The following is an 18253-nucleotide window of genomic DNA, read 5'->3' as shown; positions in this document are numbered from 1 at the left end:
TATTAAACAAAATTTTTTAATAAAATTCTTTTTAATTTTGCTTCATATAGATTCGTTTCTTTTACACGAAAGGTAGGCTTAACTTTACAATATACAAAATTAGATGTGTCTAGAAAAATCATCAGCAATAGAACTTTATATGTGAAAAATTAACACATTTTATTTTCCAAACTTAACAAATTTCGCACTAATCCAGACGATCTAGATTTTACATGACACACATGTAACCTTTTTACTATTACTTAATATTCTAAACGTTGTAATTTTACACTTAAAATTATAAATTTGCTTTCGATTAATGCTTTTTAAAGGATCTACGTTTTTCACACACGCACACACAAACAATTACATTTCAGGCTCATTTCGGGAGCTGACTATGTTTTGAATTTGATTTAAACTTTTTTGGCTAAACATTTGTTCATAATGTAAATTTTTTTATAAATTCAAATTTTGAGTTTCAAAAAATGATTTCATTTTTCAACTATTGCACAGTTTGTTTGTTTAACAAAACGTAGTGCTGGGTTAAAAAAAGCGTAATAATTGACGATATTTGGTATTTATATGACATTTGTTACTAGAAGTTTCTTATGTATCAATTATAGTATATATTAAATTTCATATTTTTATTATCCTTTGTTTATTGATAATTTATAGATTGCAGATTTAATTTTTGTTTGTTCTTGATTTTCCATTAAAGGAAGAATAATTTGGTCAAAATAAAATAATTTTTGTACTTCAGGAAAGTACTATTTTTCGGAAGAGCAAATATTATTGAGGGGACTTATATTTACAGATTATAACCACAGAAGTAGAAGAATATTAAATTAAGAAGAGATTATTTTGCAAGTTTATATTACGTTATCAAATGGCCGTTGCACTTATTACTTCGATATTTTTTTTCAAAATTATGAAATGCAATATTTTGTTTCATCATTTAACCTAATATTCATGTAAGTTCTCATAAATTCATTCATAAAATAGGATGCATCTATAACCCAAAGATCTATATAAATTAATAAAATCACATTATAATCACATTGCTCAAATTACATCACTTTCATTCTTTGCCTCATTCACAATTAAAAATAATATTCTGTGAAATGTGTGCAGAATTTATCAATTTCTGGAAAATTTAAATCTTAAACAATAAAATATGCAGTTTCAAGGCATAATAATGTTATCTCTGATGTTACATTTTCCAAACTCATTAATTTTCTGCTATATCGTCTAATTATTTAAGCTCATTTTATTCAGTATTATGCGATTCATAAAATTTTACTTTTTATAGCGTCTGAAACGCAAATTAGGGGTCTTACAATTAAGCTAAACGTGATTACTAGTTCATTAATATTCATTGAGATAACAAAGAATATAACGAAGATTATCATCTAAAACTCTAAGTTAGAGAGTCTTAAATACCGTTTGATTGGTAAAGTTATTAACTAAACATTTATGTTCAAATTTTCTTTTTTGTTAATTATGTATGGTAAATTTATGAACGTTCTTTTATTCGGATTTGTCTAGTAGGGAAAAAAATCACAGATTAACATTAATCTTAAAAAAATCTTCTAATTTGTCTTCTCTGTTATGTACTTTCAAATTGCCTTCATTGTTATTTGACGTAAGTAGGGAAAATTTTCTGTAACACTTAATTAATTCATGCTTTGATTTAGTAAATATAAAAGATAGATTTATAGCCCTTGTTTTATACAACCAATAAAAGTCTCTTCATAAAAGTCATCAAGATACTCTTTATCGGTGAAAATAACTACGTCAAACTTTATAAGTATTTATGACAAACAAGTTACTCGGAAATTTTAGTTTTCCTTCTAAAATGAAATATCCTTTTTTTTTTTTTCTTCTTATTTTGAGGTGGTGTTAGGTGGGGATGATTTGAGATTTCCTCTTTAAAAACATTTTACTCTTTCCAATCGCAGGAAAGCTCAAACTTGTTTCCTCATAAACTATAATTTAATTTCATTTGCTACGGATAAAAAGCCAAAATAAAGGAATAAATATTTTTGAAAGCAAATTTTTCTTTCTCAAATTCTAAGTTTGTCGGCTGAAAGTAGAAATTTCACAACGTTATGCAGTCTAATTAGTTTCATGTGTCTAAAATAAAGATACTTTAAGGCAGGAATAAAAAAGAACAGAAAGATTTTTTTAATGGGACAGTTTGGAATTTTTAATATTACATTGTGAGTTTTTATTATTGATTTTTTTTTTACTGTAATCAAAAGTATTTAGAATGCTTAATTTAAAATGCATCTATTGTAGATATCGCTAGAAGACTTTCATTAAATAGTTCTTCGGTAACTATAAACATCTTGCAACGAGCAAGAATTCGTTAAATTTTATTGCCTGAAAATGAATTTGTTTTTAAGGAGATTTCGTGCATTTAATGATAAATTTCGTAAGGGATATCAAAATCCTGCACCAAGAGACCCTTTAACCCTATGAGTCCTGACCGCCCGATATCACATTGTTCGACAAGGGCCTGACTCAGGCGCTTTGGGACAATTAAATGGGTTTAAGGGGTGAAAGGTATTTCTCGACGAGCGCTCCTTTAAATTTATTTAACCGCCCCAAAGAGTATGTGTCAAGCCCCTGTCGATAGGGTTAATATTTTATTTTTCTATGTCAATTGTGAAAATGACTGATTTTTGAGTAAGTTTCAGGTGAAAGATAACAGTTGCTGTCGTAGATGTAAACAAATGGATATTTAAGTATTTGAATTAAAGTTTACATTTCCCTTTAGAGATTTTGAAATCCAATGATTATTAGTTATTGTATTGAAGTATGGATAAAAAATTGATGAAATATAAAAGTAAAATCAGTTGGAAATATGTAATTTATTCAAAACCTTCTCAGTTTGCAAAAATTAGAACTATTTATTTTATCCTCTCAAACTAGTTCCTTTTATCATGTTCTACATAAAACATTATAATTTTTAGAACAACAATTTTGTCTGCAGATAACTTTAAAATAGATCGCCTAATTATGGAGATCCTGTATTTTCAGAAATGCAGGGTGGTTATAGTTAAAATTCAATTTTCAAATGGTCATAAAAGGAAAATAACTGGACCAAATGCTATCAAATTTGGTAATAGTTTAAAGAAAGTCATGAGAATTTCTTTTCCGCCAAAAAAAGTTCAAAATTTCACCACCAGGGGTGAAATGGCTCTGTATCAATATTGTTAAGCAAAATAGGACATGAAGACACCGGTTTAAAATGTGTTTAATCTTTCTGAAATGGGATACAAAACATGTTAAATGTGTGTTATATCAAATAACACTGTTATGGTGATAATCTAAACAATTTGACAGAACTGAAAAATGCGATACATCGACATGTGTGTAACATTCCTCCTAATATGCTAAGAGCTAAAGTTAAGAATGCAGTAATACGATTTAACTTTCTTTCAGAAAATGGTGGACACCACATCGTACATGCTTTGTAACACGTTTCAGAAACTATTAAATATATTTTAAACCAATGTCTATTTTGCTTAACTATATTGCATATAGCGCCATTTCCCCCTGATGGCGAGTTTTGGAACTTTTCTTGGCGGAAAAGAAATTTTCATGACTTTCTTTAAACTATTGCCAAATTTGATAACATTTGGTCCAATAGTTTTCCTATTATGACCATTTGAAAGTGGAACTTTAGATATAACCACCCTGTACTATGCTTGGTTTTCAAAATTTATTCATTTTGAATGAAACATGGGTCTCTAAATTACATAAATAGATGTGACACAAAGCCTTTGGGATACACGGGCAATAATCTTTTGCGATTCTGCATTATTTGTTTCTTCGCTCCAGTTGATTCAATTACAGCAAAGATATAACCCATTTCTTTCGAGTCTCTGTTACTTTCCCCAGAAAAGAAAGCCAATTGTATTTCTCGGTTTACCTCTCCTTAGCTATCTTATTTCAGAAGTAATTTCGTATCTATTTGGATTTACTTCTTATTTTCGCTAGCAGTAATCAGAGAGGCGTTGGAGTCTTATTAGTTGAAGAGGAAGACTAAGCTGAGAATAGCATTTGCCACAAATACAAATACTGAAATCCAAACTCTAGAAGCGTGACGTAGCTCGTGAAATGAAAGATTCTTTTTTCTTTAATGAAGCAGCTGTACAGTACTGAGAATTAAGAAAAGATGGCAAGGACCTCCGCTGATTAGAGTGTGGATATACACAAAAACTTAATTAGCATCGTATCGAATTACAGGGTTTAATCGAAGACATCTAAACTTTACGCAAGGTTGAGGAAGTTCTGAGATAATTGGAAAAGAAACTTCCAGAAAAACAAAGAATTGCTTAATGTAGAATTAAGTTCGTTCATGCCTTTGGGAACAATGCTTTCGCAGAGAATGCGAAAGAGTATTATAAAAAAAATTACGAGTGATTTGAGAAGTATGAGAGAGCACATTCAAATAAAAATTACTTTTGAAAATAATGAGAAAATTATTCCTTATTTTTTCTTTATAAATATAAAGCTTTCACTCGCATGGGATATTGTGATCTTTAAGTATTAAAAGTTTCTGTTATCAAGTTCTAAAAAGATGATTATGTTTGTTTTTGATTGTTCTATTTTCAGATTTCTAGTGCGGTTTTTATAATTCGAAAAAAATAATAATAACTCGCTATCGTTCCCTTGTTATATATTTTTCTGAATTTTATGTATTTTGGAAAGAAGAAAATTTTACTTTGATGTTTGAAATTGATCAAAAAAGAAGTGACTTTAATGAATAATTTTATGGAAAAAGTCTACCATTTTAATCCATTTATGTTAAAGAACAAATCAGTTTTTTAAAAAAAGACTGATTCATTTATTGTCATTATCAAAAATATTAAATATGATGCCTGAAATAGATTCATATAAAATTTAATTAGAAAAATAATATTATAATTGCAAAATAGAATCAAAAGAATTCTTTGTTATTATATCATCATTATCCCATTAGTTAACACTTAACACTTAAAACGTAATAAGTTAATATTTATATAACAATAGAAGCTATAATATTTTTGAAACGCCATGATGGCTAACAAAATGAATTATAATTTTTTTTTTTATTCTATTGAAGACTATTTTTTCCTTAATTATTTCTATGCCGTTTTTTCTTTTTACTCGTTTCAAATCTTCAGTCTAGATTTATGTCTCAAGAAGCAGCTACTCAGTATAAAGATATCGAAGTCAAATCAGAAACTTTCTAAAAGTGGAGAATCAAGAAAATGAACCATAAAATGCCATTGCTTTTAATTAATATTATGATAAATTCTTTATCGAAAATGGAACAAAAAATGCCCATTACCTTATTTTGAGTATATTTAAAATATATTTGAGTGTTTTACATTTTAAAGTAGTTTTAAAATAAAAATGTAAATCAAAAATAGCCAAGACATCTTTAGTTAAGTTATGAAAGCAAATGAGCATCGGAAATTTGATATATTCAGTTATGCAGTTTTTTTTCTATAACGAAATTGTTGTTATCGTATCAACGAATGCAAAATTCAAAGTGATTCTCCTTTATGTATGTTTACCCTTTATGCATGAAATCCCACTAGCTTCTCTAGCATTATAAAACTGTACCTTTATATTATATTAAAATCTTAAAATCAGAGAAAAATATTACGTATAACAAAGCTTTAGTTTCCAAATTATGTAGAATAAATTTGATGAAAAATTAACGATAAAAGTGCAAAAGAGAGCAGAGCATAAATTTATATATGGGAAATGCTCAGAATGGAACGATACGGCAAACTGCTCTCTATAGATAAAAGATTGGCCCATGGTGCATTTCTAAGTGATAGATCATAGAGCAAAAGTTGCTTTCCTACCACTGACTTAACAATGACTTAGCAAAAATTTCTGTAGTATAGATTTGGCACTGAACCAACTTTGTTTCATTTAAATATAAAATTTTATTCGCTCTTTAGATTTTTTTTTATTTACTAACGTATTATTTGGTTCTAATTCCATATTTTTTCTACAGAATCAAGTCATATTTAATACATATTTATGTTTTTGCTATACGTCATTCTTTTAGAAAAGATACGTCAATAATTTTCTTAAATGCAATTTAGATTATTACAATAAAAAAATTTTGGTTTATTCAGAAGTAAAGCTGCGGTACTTATTAATTAACAGTGAAGGATTGGCGAGTCGTTGGCAACAATTCAATTTTCTTCCTATAAACTGTGTATAAGCAGTGTAAACAGATGCTTGTTTTTTTCTCGTAAGTTAGAAGCTCGCTCATAAAGTTTTAAGGTCAATTAGATTTGGTTTTTGGTTCTACATTTGGCGAATTTCGGCTCCTTCACTGTTAATTAATAAGTGCCAAAGTTGCTTTATAAAAGGTCCATTATAGTAAATTTTGCGTCATTACTTATTTCTGAACTGACCAGGCGTCACTGTTTATACCATAGTCAGATGTAATAATCATATTGCACCAAGAAAATCAAATTGAAACAAGTGCTTTCCATTTCTATTTCGCAAGAATTGACTCAAGACTCAGTAGAAAATCTTAGCGATAACATCTAAACCATTGTTGTTTTTCAGATAGATGTTGGTATGAGGAGATCGGGGCCTTCATTACTTTCTCGTAAATATAAATAGATAAAGAAAGTATAGTAATCGTCAAAAGATTCGAACCCGAAATTTTGACGAATCTCCTCGTTTTAGATCCCCTGAATTCGAAAAACACATTTTCAGGAAATATCCCTCTTTCTGTCTGCAACGAAGATAACTTAAAAACGCTTTGGGATAAACGCATGAAATTTGGTATATGGGTTTTACACCAGATTTTCAGTTTGCGTATCAAACTTATAATTTGCATCAAAGTTTGAGGGAATCCGTTCAGAGGAAGTCCATCAGTCCAACCGTTTGAATATAAGTTAACATGATGATTACAAAACAAAAAGAGCTTGATAGATAAAATTTGGTGCACAAATTTAACCTATTGCGTAGACGCCTCTCAGATTTTGCGCCAGATCCAACTACAAATTGACTGTCAGTCGGTTTGTACATTGAAAAACATGTAAATGTGATAATTCAAAAACGGAATGACTTAAATATATCAAATTTGGTATGCAATTTTGTGATTGCTAGTGTTGCTTTGTGCTGTCAAATTTTGTTTCAATCGGTTGAGAAACCCGTGTAGGTTTGTAACGTGTAAGTTTGATTTTTGGATACTATTAAACCCCCGGGGGCACCTCGAAACGAGGATGAGATGCTTCCGGTCTGGTGGTTGGATCTCGCCATCCTATAAGGTACACAAAAAATTGGAGCATCTGGCTCCTCCCATTGATGACGGGACGTTCTTCCTTCTGGAAGGATTGTACCATGGCCGGTGATGACCCTTAGGACTCAACCACAGTTCCCGCCAGTGCTGCTGTTGCTGCTGTCCAGTCATTCAGTATCTTTATCCGTGTGCCTTCGGGCGAGTCGGAGAGTCAGTGATATGACTTTTGGATACAATTAAAGCATTCCAAGGATAAATTACCACAAAATTCGCCAAAGATGACACGATAGATTCAGTAAAAATACTAAATTTGCTTAAAATTGAATATTTCGTAACTATTGTACGCCAATGCCATGGAGGTATTCTCTGGCATGACAAGTTTATTTGAGAGTGTGGAAAAAATTTTGGGGAGACCAGTTCCGCCGATTATATCTTTCAAATTGCACTAATAAAAGGTCTCAAACTTATAAAAAATATAAGTTGAATGTTATCAGGATAATGCAAAATATCATCCAATGTGAATAGTCCTCGATAATTCGCATCATTTACAAAGAGTATCTTACAAAAGACTCCCTTACTCTAAAATTAAATAAATCTGCAAGAAATATTGTTAAAAGAAAAAATTAGTTATGTTAATTTGGAAGTTTCAAAAATGTGTCATAGAAATATTGGATTTAATTATAAATTTTACCGTAAAGTAGTGTTGTGTATTGTACTCGCATATGAACCCTTAAAGGACGGCGATCATTTCCATTATCGAAACATGGTTAGCTGTGAACTGAGTTGACACTTCATAGTGTAACCAAAGTGGGGTCCAGTGAAGCAGTAATTTAGCAGATTGAGTCTATCTCGAGACACGCTTCAAGAACAGAGTCATTGCTTTGAACGATTCCGCATTTACTAGTGTAAGCATGGATGATCTTAACAATAGGCCCACTTTGACTATTGTGACTAATTCTTGTGAAACACATTGAAGGATACTGATTTCTAGAACAATCCAATTACAATGGTCGAGTTTGAAGAATCGATTTGCAACCATTCCTCTTTATAAATTACAGAGAACGCATAAATATTTCATTATTCCTTCGTACTATCTCTGTTATCCTGAAGATGTATATTTCGAATCAATTTATGGAATCAATCAAATATAGATTGCAGCAGTTAAGTGCAAAAGATATGCTGCCTTTTCTTATTGGGATTATAGAATACAAAGGACTTGTTGATAATTCAACAATTTATTGTAAAACGTCTGTGTAAAATGTTTACGGCTTTCAAAATAAATACGTCATTACTTTCATTCTTTTACCAGTCTTCGGTGGCGATTCACTTAATTTCAAAAAGATGATTCTTTGTGCGACACTCCATATACTTAAATCAGCAGACATTTCTATATTTGTCCCAAGTCAAAGTTAATATTTTCGAATTCACTTTTTTTTTTTCATCTGAGGATATATTTTCTCTTTTTTGGGGAGAAAAATAGTTTGAAATTTTTTTTATATATATTTCCTTAAAATTTATACGAGTTTTTACTTTGAATTATTTTTCGCCAAATTTGCCATTAAGATAAAAATTACATGTCACATTTTTGGTCGATCTTCATTTTCTTTATCTTAAAATCTCGGTTCAAAATTTGTGGATGAAAATCATTATTTTCTTTTCTTTGCATTAGAAAGAAATTGTAATTATTTTTATGAATTAGCATTCCATATAACATGTTTCTATTATAAATATCCAGTATTAAATCCGCATGTACTTTTTAAAATTTTACGCAGCAACATTACTAAAATAAATACCAAAACAACACCACTATAATAATAGAGGAGGTTTCCATAAATATTTTTCCAAATTTCGTTCTAAATTCGAATCTAGATATTCTATAAGAATAAAGCTTAATGTACCACCTTTTTTCTTTATAATTATTGCACACTGTATACTTTATGTTCAAAAACATTGTAGGTTTATGTAAAGAAGAATCATAAATTCGCAAAAAATGAACAATTATTATAATGTTTTTTTTTAAGAATCTGCATTCACTAAACGTTTTTTAATGTATATAGTATAATACAACTACATAGATTACTTAACGTTGATGTGGAGATATTTTCAAACGAATGCAATGTCTTGGAAAAAGTGAAGATATACAGAAAAGTAAATGCGCGTTCTAAATCAGGCTCTGCAAAAGAATATTTAGGATAAAAATATTTATGTTATGGTTAAACGAATTAATCTTGAGCAGGCATTCTGTAAGTACAATAAAAAGTATAGAGAATGTTGTTCAATACAGAAGTCGTTTCCGAAAAATCCTTAATCGGCGCAGAGAATTACCTATTTAATTTCAGTCTTGTCAAGAGATCATATTTATCCAGCTATTATTTTCATTAAAATTCTTTCTATAAAATATTTTTGAATTATTTTAGAACAATTATATAATTTTTAAAACTTGAAAGGTGTATTGTCTTCCTATACCAGACTTAAGGTATTATTGTACTCTAGTATTTGTTCGTATACAAACAACTTGATCATCGAAAATTGTTGTTATTGTTACTTATGGCATTTTACAAGCCCGCTGACGAACTGTCAGCGATTTAAGCCGAGTGTGCATTAGCTTCTAAGGGCCAAGACCTCTGAGTTCCTGAAGGCAGAAGTCTGACTTCTAGCTTATATGAAGGTGACACATACATTCACTCGTACAAACCCTTTTTACTAGGGGGGGGGGATGTTCAAATCCGCAATGCATTCGTCAGTCGGAATCATCTGGTGTCCGTATTTTTTGACGTTCAGAAGGCGTATGATCGAACTTGGCGCTTTGGAATTCTTACAACTCTTTTAAATTTTGGTTTTCGAGGAAATTTATCTGTTTTTCTAAAGAACTTTTTATCTTTAAGATCATTTCGTGTTCGAATGGGTAATTTTTATTCAGATCCTTTTATTCAAGCTGAGGGGGTTCCACAGGGAAGCATCCTCAGTGTAACGCTTTTTATGCTTCATTTTAGTCAAATTCTTAATGTTTTACCTTCATCTGTTCAAAGCACCTTATATGTAGATGATCTCCTGCCATAGCAGCAATATGCACTCAATGGAACGCCAACTGCAGATTGCAGTTAATAAGCTTATTGACTGGTGTGATGATAATGGACACACGATTTCTCCGGAAGAAGTGTGACAGGTCATTGAATATTCTTAAGGTACTATCAAGAACCACTTGGGGAGCAGATCGTACATCTTTGCTTAGAATTTACGAAGCAATTATTCTTTCACGCATAGAATACGGTTGTATGGTGTACAGGTCTGCAAGGTTTTCCGTTTTACGTAGATTGGATACCATACATCACTTTGCACTAAGAATTTGTTCGGGAGCATTTCGAACTTCACCAGTGGAGAGTCTTAACGTTGTCTGTCACCATGTTCCTTTAAATTTACGGTGCCAAAAAATGTCTGTACAATATTACCTCCGTGCTTTATCAATCCCGAAACACCCTTTACACTCTTTTATGCTTCCTGTTCGCCTTCGACGATTATATATGGCTCGACCCTCTCACATTCTTCCCTTTTGTGAGAGAGTTAAATCACTCCTCGAGGATTCGGAACTACATGATGTGAGTATTCATACATTTGATTTATTTGCATTTCCTCCTTGGGATTTACCTCGGTTTTCCTTTTTAAATCCTTTTTATGGATTTGAGAAACCGACAACGGCCCCTGTGATTTTTCAAAACCTTTTTATGTCTCATCGCTGTCAGTATTCGACCCATATGCCTATTTTCACAGATGGTTCCAAGTCGGACGGACATGTTGGGTGTGGTATCATTTTTGATACAGAAACAATAAATTATCGTTTGCATACCTCTTTTTCAGTATTATCTGCTGAATTAATGGCAATTTTCTATGCGCTACAAACAATTTCTCTCTCTACTGAGCACAAATTTTGTATTTACACCGACAGCATGAGTTCTTTGAAAACACTCTTCAATTTTCATAATCAAATTCATCCTATCGTTCTGGAAATTCTGCACCTCTTAAGAACTCTGGAAAACAGGAACTACGAAATTTTATTTTGCTGGGTTCTGAGTCATGTTGGGATAACAGAAAATATTCAGGCGGACAACGCTGCGAAAACAGCATATTTGTTGATGCAGCGTGAGGTACCCATTTACGATGCGAAGAAATTGTTTGAGCGTCGTATTAATGCTATATGGCAGGAATCGTGGAATCAACAAAACAGTAACAAATTATATTATATTAGACCTATGGGCTTCTCTTACATTATGGGCTTCTCTTCCAGTGCGTGAGCTCGAAGTCAAATTGACTAGACTCCGCATTGGTCACACTCTTTTAACCCACAAACATCTTTTATTAGGCGATCGAGCTCCTTTTTGCTCCAGATGCCAAACGATTTTAACGGTTCTTCACCTTTTAATTGAATGCCCTGTTTTTAATCATCATCGTTTACAATTTTTTAATGATTCAACAGTGGACATGCAAATGCTTGTGGGGGAACATCCCCACAAAAATCTTTTTAAATTTTTAAAAGAAATTGGTTTATATCATCTTATTTAATGCTTCATTATCATTTTTTATTTTCGTTGCTAATTTTAAGAGACATTGCCAAGTAATTTTTAATCGGTTTCTAATTTTACATAAAGACACGCTTTTTCTATAATAACCATATGTCTGGCGCAATATAGTCATCTATGGCTCTTGCGCCCTTAAATCCCACAATCCAATCCGTTTCACACACCTCAAAGACATAGCACAATGTAGACAACAACTATGTCCGAACTGAGCTCGAACCCGGGACACCTAGATCATGAGGAAAATGTGCTTCTCTTAGACCAAGTCGCCGGCTCTTCTCCCATACACTATCTTATTAGAACAAAGAGTTAGAAAAGGAGTTTGAAATAATGATTACAGTAGAATAAGAATTTTTGAAAGAAAGCATTTAAATCTTCAGCGTTTTATGCTTTATTTAAGTTTTTACCTTGGAGATAAAGGTATAAATTTTGATAATACAACATCTGAATATCTCGTAAGAAAAAGTTTATTGATACTACTTTTATTCTATTTAAAATTAAGCTATAATTTGGCTATATATCTTAGGATACACCTTTCATCTATGTTATCGTTTGTAACCACAGCTATTTTTGTAGAAAAGACTTTGATTAAAAGAATATATAAGATAAAAAATTATATCCAGAAGTTATTATTAGATAAAGTAATTATTATGGATATTTAGTATTAGATAAAATAATCATTTTGTTTCCAAAATTTTTATTTCCAGCCTGAAATCTGCGAAGCTGATGTCACCGAGGGAGACCATGGAGGCACAGAGGGGAAAACACTTCTCAGATCCACCTGTCTGCAAGTTGAAGAGCTTCAGGATTAACCACTTTGTCCCACAGATTCAAAGTTATATCTAGACCGAAGCACCCTTCGATCCAATATGTATCGCACGTCTTAGTATAAGACTATATCCCATTAGTTATGTGTAAAAATCGCAATGTGTGTAAGCTGTTCATGATACATAGAATCGGGACAAGCATGATGACAAATTATTTCTGAAACAGTTTAAAACTGTCTTATAGGAAAGTTAGACTCAGAGAGTCCACATACACAATGGCTTGTAGATTTCAAAATATAAATGCTAATCATTTATTTCATGTATTTCTTTCGTACCATCCGAGTAGTAGGATTTATGTATAATGCATTTTTGTGACAATGCTAGTAACTATTATTATCAAATGACATATTATTAATTCCGCTATTCATTCATCTGTATTAGTATTTAAATCAGAAATCTATACTTGAGTTTTTTCACTTTTTCAAGTTTTTCATCTATGTTTATATCTTGGTTTCGCATTCTCTTTAATTTCTTATATTATTTAAACTTCATCTTGCTTTCCTAAAATAGGAAGAGGTTATAGCAAGCAGCTCTTAAGTATATAAAATAAAGGATATAACGATGCATGTCACTGAATATTTAAATTTTATGATATTAACTGAATCGTCAAATCTCCTTTTGTCTGAAAATGAAGATGTTATAAAAATACTCGAAGTAAACATTTCACTAAATGGTTAATTTTTGTTTTCTTTCTTCCAATCATTTGAAAAAAATAAGGACTTTCGCATAGTGGCTTCAATCATTGCATAACTCTCTCATGATCCATAATGGGTATTAGTTAGAGGAGCATTAAATTAAAAATGGCAAAGATTGGAAGATTGCAAAGACCAAGCTTGCAATTACAGTTACCAACTTGCTAATTCCAACTTACATTATTCCTTATGTCAACATTTACATTATTACTTATTTATGACACATATATCCATTATTGCATGATGCATTAATGGAATAAACCTGGAGAAAATTTAAACTTTTCATATTATATGATTTTATTTAATTTGCTCTTATTAATTAGATCATATTCTCAATTAAGTAATATTTGGCTTCTTTTGTTCACATCAAAAATAGTTAAAAAAATACATTACTGTAGGCAAATTGGGGAGACAAATTCTTATCACTAAATATATTGTTTGAATAAAAATAATAAATTTCGAGTCTCCCTTCATGATTGCTACTAAGAGATGTTATATGTTGATAACAATATCGTTATTATTTTTTTTTTATTTAAATGGCTTTCGGTATTTGTATATATCCAGTATATGCTAATGGCAAACTTTGGCTCTGACTACATGCCAATAGCGAATATAGTCAATAGAGTACATGAGACCTTTGGCGAATACTTGCTAGCTACAATGTACAGGTACAGGTAGTACAGGTCTACATATAATCTATTGACACTTTAGCAATGTTTTACGGAAATCAATTTAGTAACTTTCTAATAAGTGTTTCATATTTAAAAATTAGGTATCTTGTAAACCAAAACCTATTCCTTAGATAAAATTTAAAAAACATTTTCACACCAATACATATCTTTAAAAAAAATCATTTCAAACGATAAAGTTTTCTCAAATATATCAAAGCATTTATCAAATTCAGCTTGGAAATGTATACTGAATTTCTAGGCAAAAGGAGTTTTAAACATTTCTTTACAGAAACAATCTATGAAACATCGTAATTTGTATTAGAATTTTACGTCAATATTCTTAAAACTTTATTAACACATTGCATTCTTATTATCACAAAATTACTTTCCCAATTTATAAGAAAAATGCATTTACAAAAAATGGAACAAGTATTAAAAGATGCAAAAGTGTGGAAGAAAAGTATTTCCTAAGAGTTCTTAAGGAAATGCATTAACATATCCAAAGATATTTTTCTTTATCATGATGAAGATTACTTGAAAGATTATCTTCAATTTTAATAGAGTCTTCCTTTTTTTGCAAACTTTTTTTTTACATTGAAAACAGTATAACAACTATCATAATGGATGTTAATGATTTCAACCAAACTCATCATGGATTAATTAAGAAAGATTCTGTATCATCCATCATCATTAAAGTATGGAAAGTTGAATAATAAATAGGTTGGATCACATGCAATTAATGATTCAGCAATTCATAATCATTCCAAGCGTCATTTTTAAGATATTTGATATATTATGTATGGGATTTTAGGATTTTCTCTCAAAGTAGATTACATTAAAGTAAGTAGAATTAACGCCACACTTCCACAAATTTATTTTAAAAATGTTGTCATTCATCTTATCAAAGATTAGGTTCGTTTTTTTGAAAAAAAAATGAGAATTTTCGTTTCATGAAGGAATCAACTGTATTTCTGCATTTCAATTATATAGCGTTCCTAGAATTCGAATTGTTGCTAAGTAATTATAAAAAAGTAAAGATGGCAATATATAAATTAGGATTCTTTTAGATTCCTTAGATTTAAATATCTGCAAAAATTAAATGCTTTCTTTTACTTTCATAGCAGTTATTCATACGTAAGTTTTACTAGAAATTTAACTATGTTGCAAAAACACTTTCACAATATTAGTTAGGATAATTTAAAATTTGTTTAAATAAAATATGTAGTTTTATTAAAAATATGGAATAAGTTATAATTAAGAGTTAAATATTTGTTATGAAAGCATCAAACATATCTAAGATACAACATTGTATATTCAATAAAAGAACGCTTTTAATTAATCGAAAAAAAAGACTCTACAAGGTTTTAAATTCTATTAAATTAACTCGAATTATTAAATTATTTGTTAATTTTCAATTTTTATTTCTAATTGAAATAATTTTATGCAAACACAGTTCATGATATCGAGGAAGACATAAAATATTCTGGAATTTAATTATACTAAGAATGGTAAATAACAAACTAAAGCTATATCTAAAGGTTAAAATTAATAAAACAGACTATGGAAGTCGTAAAATGTTTATAAGAATGTTTTAAAATGTGATTACAGAAATCATAAAATGTAACTATTATATGTATTAAGCAAATTTATCTTTCAAATTAAAGAATACTGGAATAATTAAATAAAATAAAATGTCTGCTGATTTCAAACAGTAAAGAATAGTTTTAAAAATATATCTTTAGAGACTTAAAAATGTCTGAAATTTTAACTCTACGCAAAATTTTGACAAATGTAAAATAAAATCCTTCATTTAATGCCATTATATTTCACATGCACTTTATTGCACTGACACCAATTGAAATTTCTATCAAAAAGTTTTATAAAAATTTGTTTATTATATATGTATTCCTTAAAATTTAAGATTTAGTGATTTATATTTAGAAGAATAATAGATAATAATATCTCTAAAGAATTTAATTGCCACTTGTATACTTATTTAAGCATACATTTATTAGATAGTTGTTCAGAAATATTAATCAGGTGAGCATTTGTTTGTTTCTTATTTATTCTGCTAACAAGGCCAAACTTTTTTAATTTTGCTCTCATATTTGACACAGTTAACAATATTCTACTTTATTATGATATCTAAACATAAAGTAGGAATGTATTAAAAAAACATGTATATGTAAATAATGCTTGCATAAATGTATAATGATTATAAAAAGTTTTTCACTGTAAGTCTTTTTTCCAATAAAAGCTATTTTAAAAAACTCAAAAAATTACCCATTGTGTCTTTATTTGAAGTGTATATCGATTTAAAGATACAGCCAGTAACTAAAAGTCGGTGCGATATTTTCTCTATCTTATTCATGGAAAAATAAAATAAAAATGTATAATACATTATCAGGAATCCCTAAGAGGTAAGTAGTTTTAGCTTACAAACGACCGTGTTTGCCTTTATTCATTGTTCTGTAGCTATACAAACAAAAATGCCATTATTGTATTACAATACAATAGTTGCATTGTTACTTTAACTTTATTTTTTGCTAATGACATCAGTTGTTATACTAAACAAGGAGGGAAAATGATATTGGCATCTGCTTTTATATTAGATAAAAGGAATTCAGATTTGAATTATTAAATTTCAATTTTTTTTCTCCAATATACAGATTTGATGAAAAAGTGGAAAGACGGGAAATAAGAAAAATGCTTTGAGCATATTAAATTCAATGGATTCTTTTAAAATAAAAACCATAGTCAATTTTGTACAGGTTGGAATGTTCGATAAAAGCTGCCTTTAATCTTTTATAAATAATCTATTTTCTTACCAACAAACTCAGTAGAAAATGAGTTATAATCGGATTCTCGCCCTATATAGTAAGATAAGCCTTTATAATTCTTCTTCCTGCAATTTTGTTTTTGATCTTTTTCCTTAGACATTTCCTTATCCAAAATGAACGATCTACTAAAAAATAAATGGCTACTTCGTTTAACGTTTCCACAAGCGTCTTATTTAGAAAAGAGACACAGACTTGCACATTCTATCTATGAATATTTAAATTTGTAGAAGATAACTTCTGTGGAAAGCTTACTCAGTTATACATTAAATAGTTATTTTACTTCAACGTTTCAATCTTCCATTTTGGTTTAGAAATGCATGGAATGAATAGATATAATAGAATTTTTGAAATGGTTACGATTCTAATTTTCCTCTAAGGTAATAAACTTTTGTAGAAGGTTTCGAAAAAGATTATCTGGATACATTCAGTCTCTTCATTTATTATTTCAAAGTAATTGAATAAAACTTGGTTATAAAATTAATTTGTGCAAGGAATTCGGTACAAAATAAACATCAGAACTGCTATATTGAATTTTCGTGTAGCTGTCTCAATCTACATTCTTAAAACCATTATTATTTCTATAAAATATTTATGCAGTTGTTTATAAACTACTTGCAAAATCTACGAAAGACGTTTTACAAAATTCAATTGAAATCCTTGTTTTGTATCATTCTATTTAGTATTACATTTCTGAGATAAAATAATTTTAGATGGAAATTTTCAATGCAAAGTATTATTTCACTGATACGTAAAATTTGAAAACATTCTTTTCACTTATTTAAAATGATGTTTTAATATTCTAAACAAAAAATCCATTTACAGTTTAAGAAATCTGAGGTTTCCTGTGGCTAGCTGGCGGGATCGCGAGTTCATGACTCAAAATTTATATTTACCAAAGATCCACAACGGTTTTCAATCCGGCATGAGTTAAATATGATATTGTAGATAAACTGTCTCTGCTTCTTTCTCTAATTGCACTTGGGATGCCTAAATACAATAAATTGCCCATGCCATTTTGTTATGATTCTGAATTATAAGCTCCAATCCAAAATTGCTCTCTTGTTGATTCGAAACGGAATGTTGATATAATTAAAATGATAGTCTGATAAGTATGATTTAATCTTAAAGTATCAGACTAAAACATGAACGAAGAAAACATGAATTTGGATGAAAATTAGTATTTTTACTTTGTTGCAGTTTTAAAAGATTCGTACGTTTCTGTTTCTAATGATATCTTTATTTTTCCTCTATGTTAATTAGAAACTAAGTTATGGAACTATTGGTTTTTAGGTGATGCTTATTTATAAGCTTTAAAGGCATTTTCTGAAGAATGTGTTTTTTCATAATTATCCTGTATGAGTATCGTCATATCAAGGTAAAATCAAGGTATCTTAATGAAATTA

At 29.7% G+C, this 18253-nt stretch overlaps 1 protein-coding gene across 1 annotated transcript in view; it reads left to right on the top strand.

The window, feature by feature from the left end:
• LOC129966709 (uncharacterized) overlaps positions 1–16205 on the top strand; it is a 119293-nt gene extending 103088 nt beyond the window's left edge. The window contains exon 3 of the mRNA XM_056081235.1: positions 12528–16205. Coding sequence (XP_055937210.1) covers positions 12528–12632 — 105 coding nt within the window. The 3' untranslated portion in view covers positions 12633–16205. The remainder of the gene's footprint in view (positions 1–12527) is intronic.
• The last annotated feature ends 2048 nt before the right edge of the window (positions 16206–18253 follow it).

This window comes from Argiope bruennichi, chromosome 1 (genome assembly GCF_947563725.1).
Source record: "Argiope bruennichi chromosome 1, qqArgBrue1.1, whole genome shotgun sequence".
Lineage (NCBI taxonomy): Eukaryota > Metazoa > Arthropoda > Arachnida > Araneae > Araneidae > Argiope > Argiope bruennichi.
The sequence above is the reverse complement of the archived record's forward strand: the minus strand, read 5'-3'. Positions and strand labels throughout refer to the sequence as shown.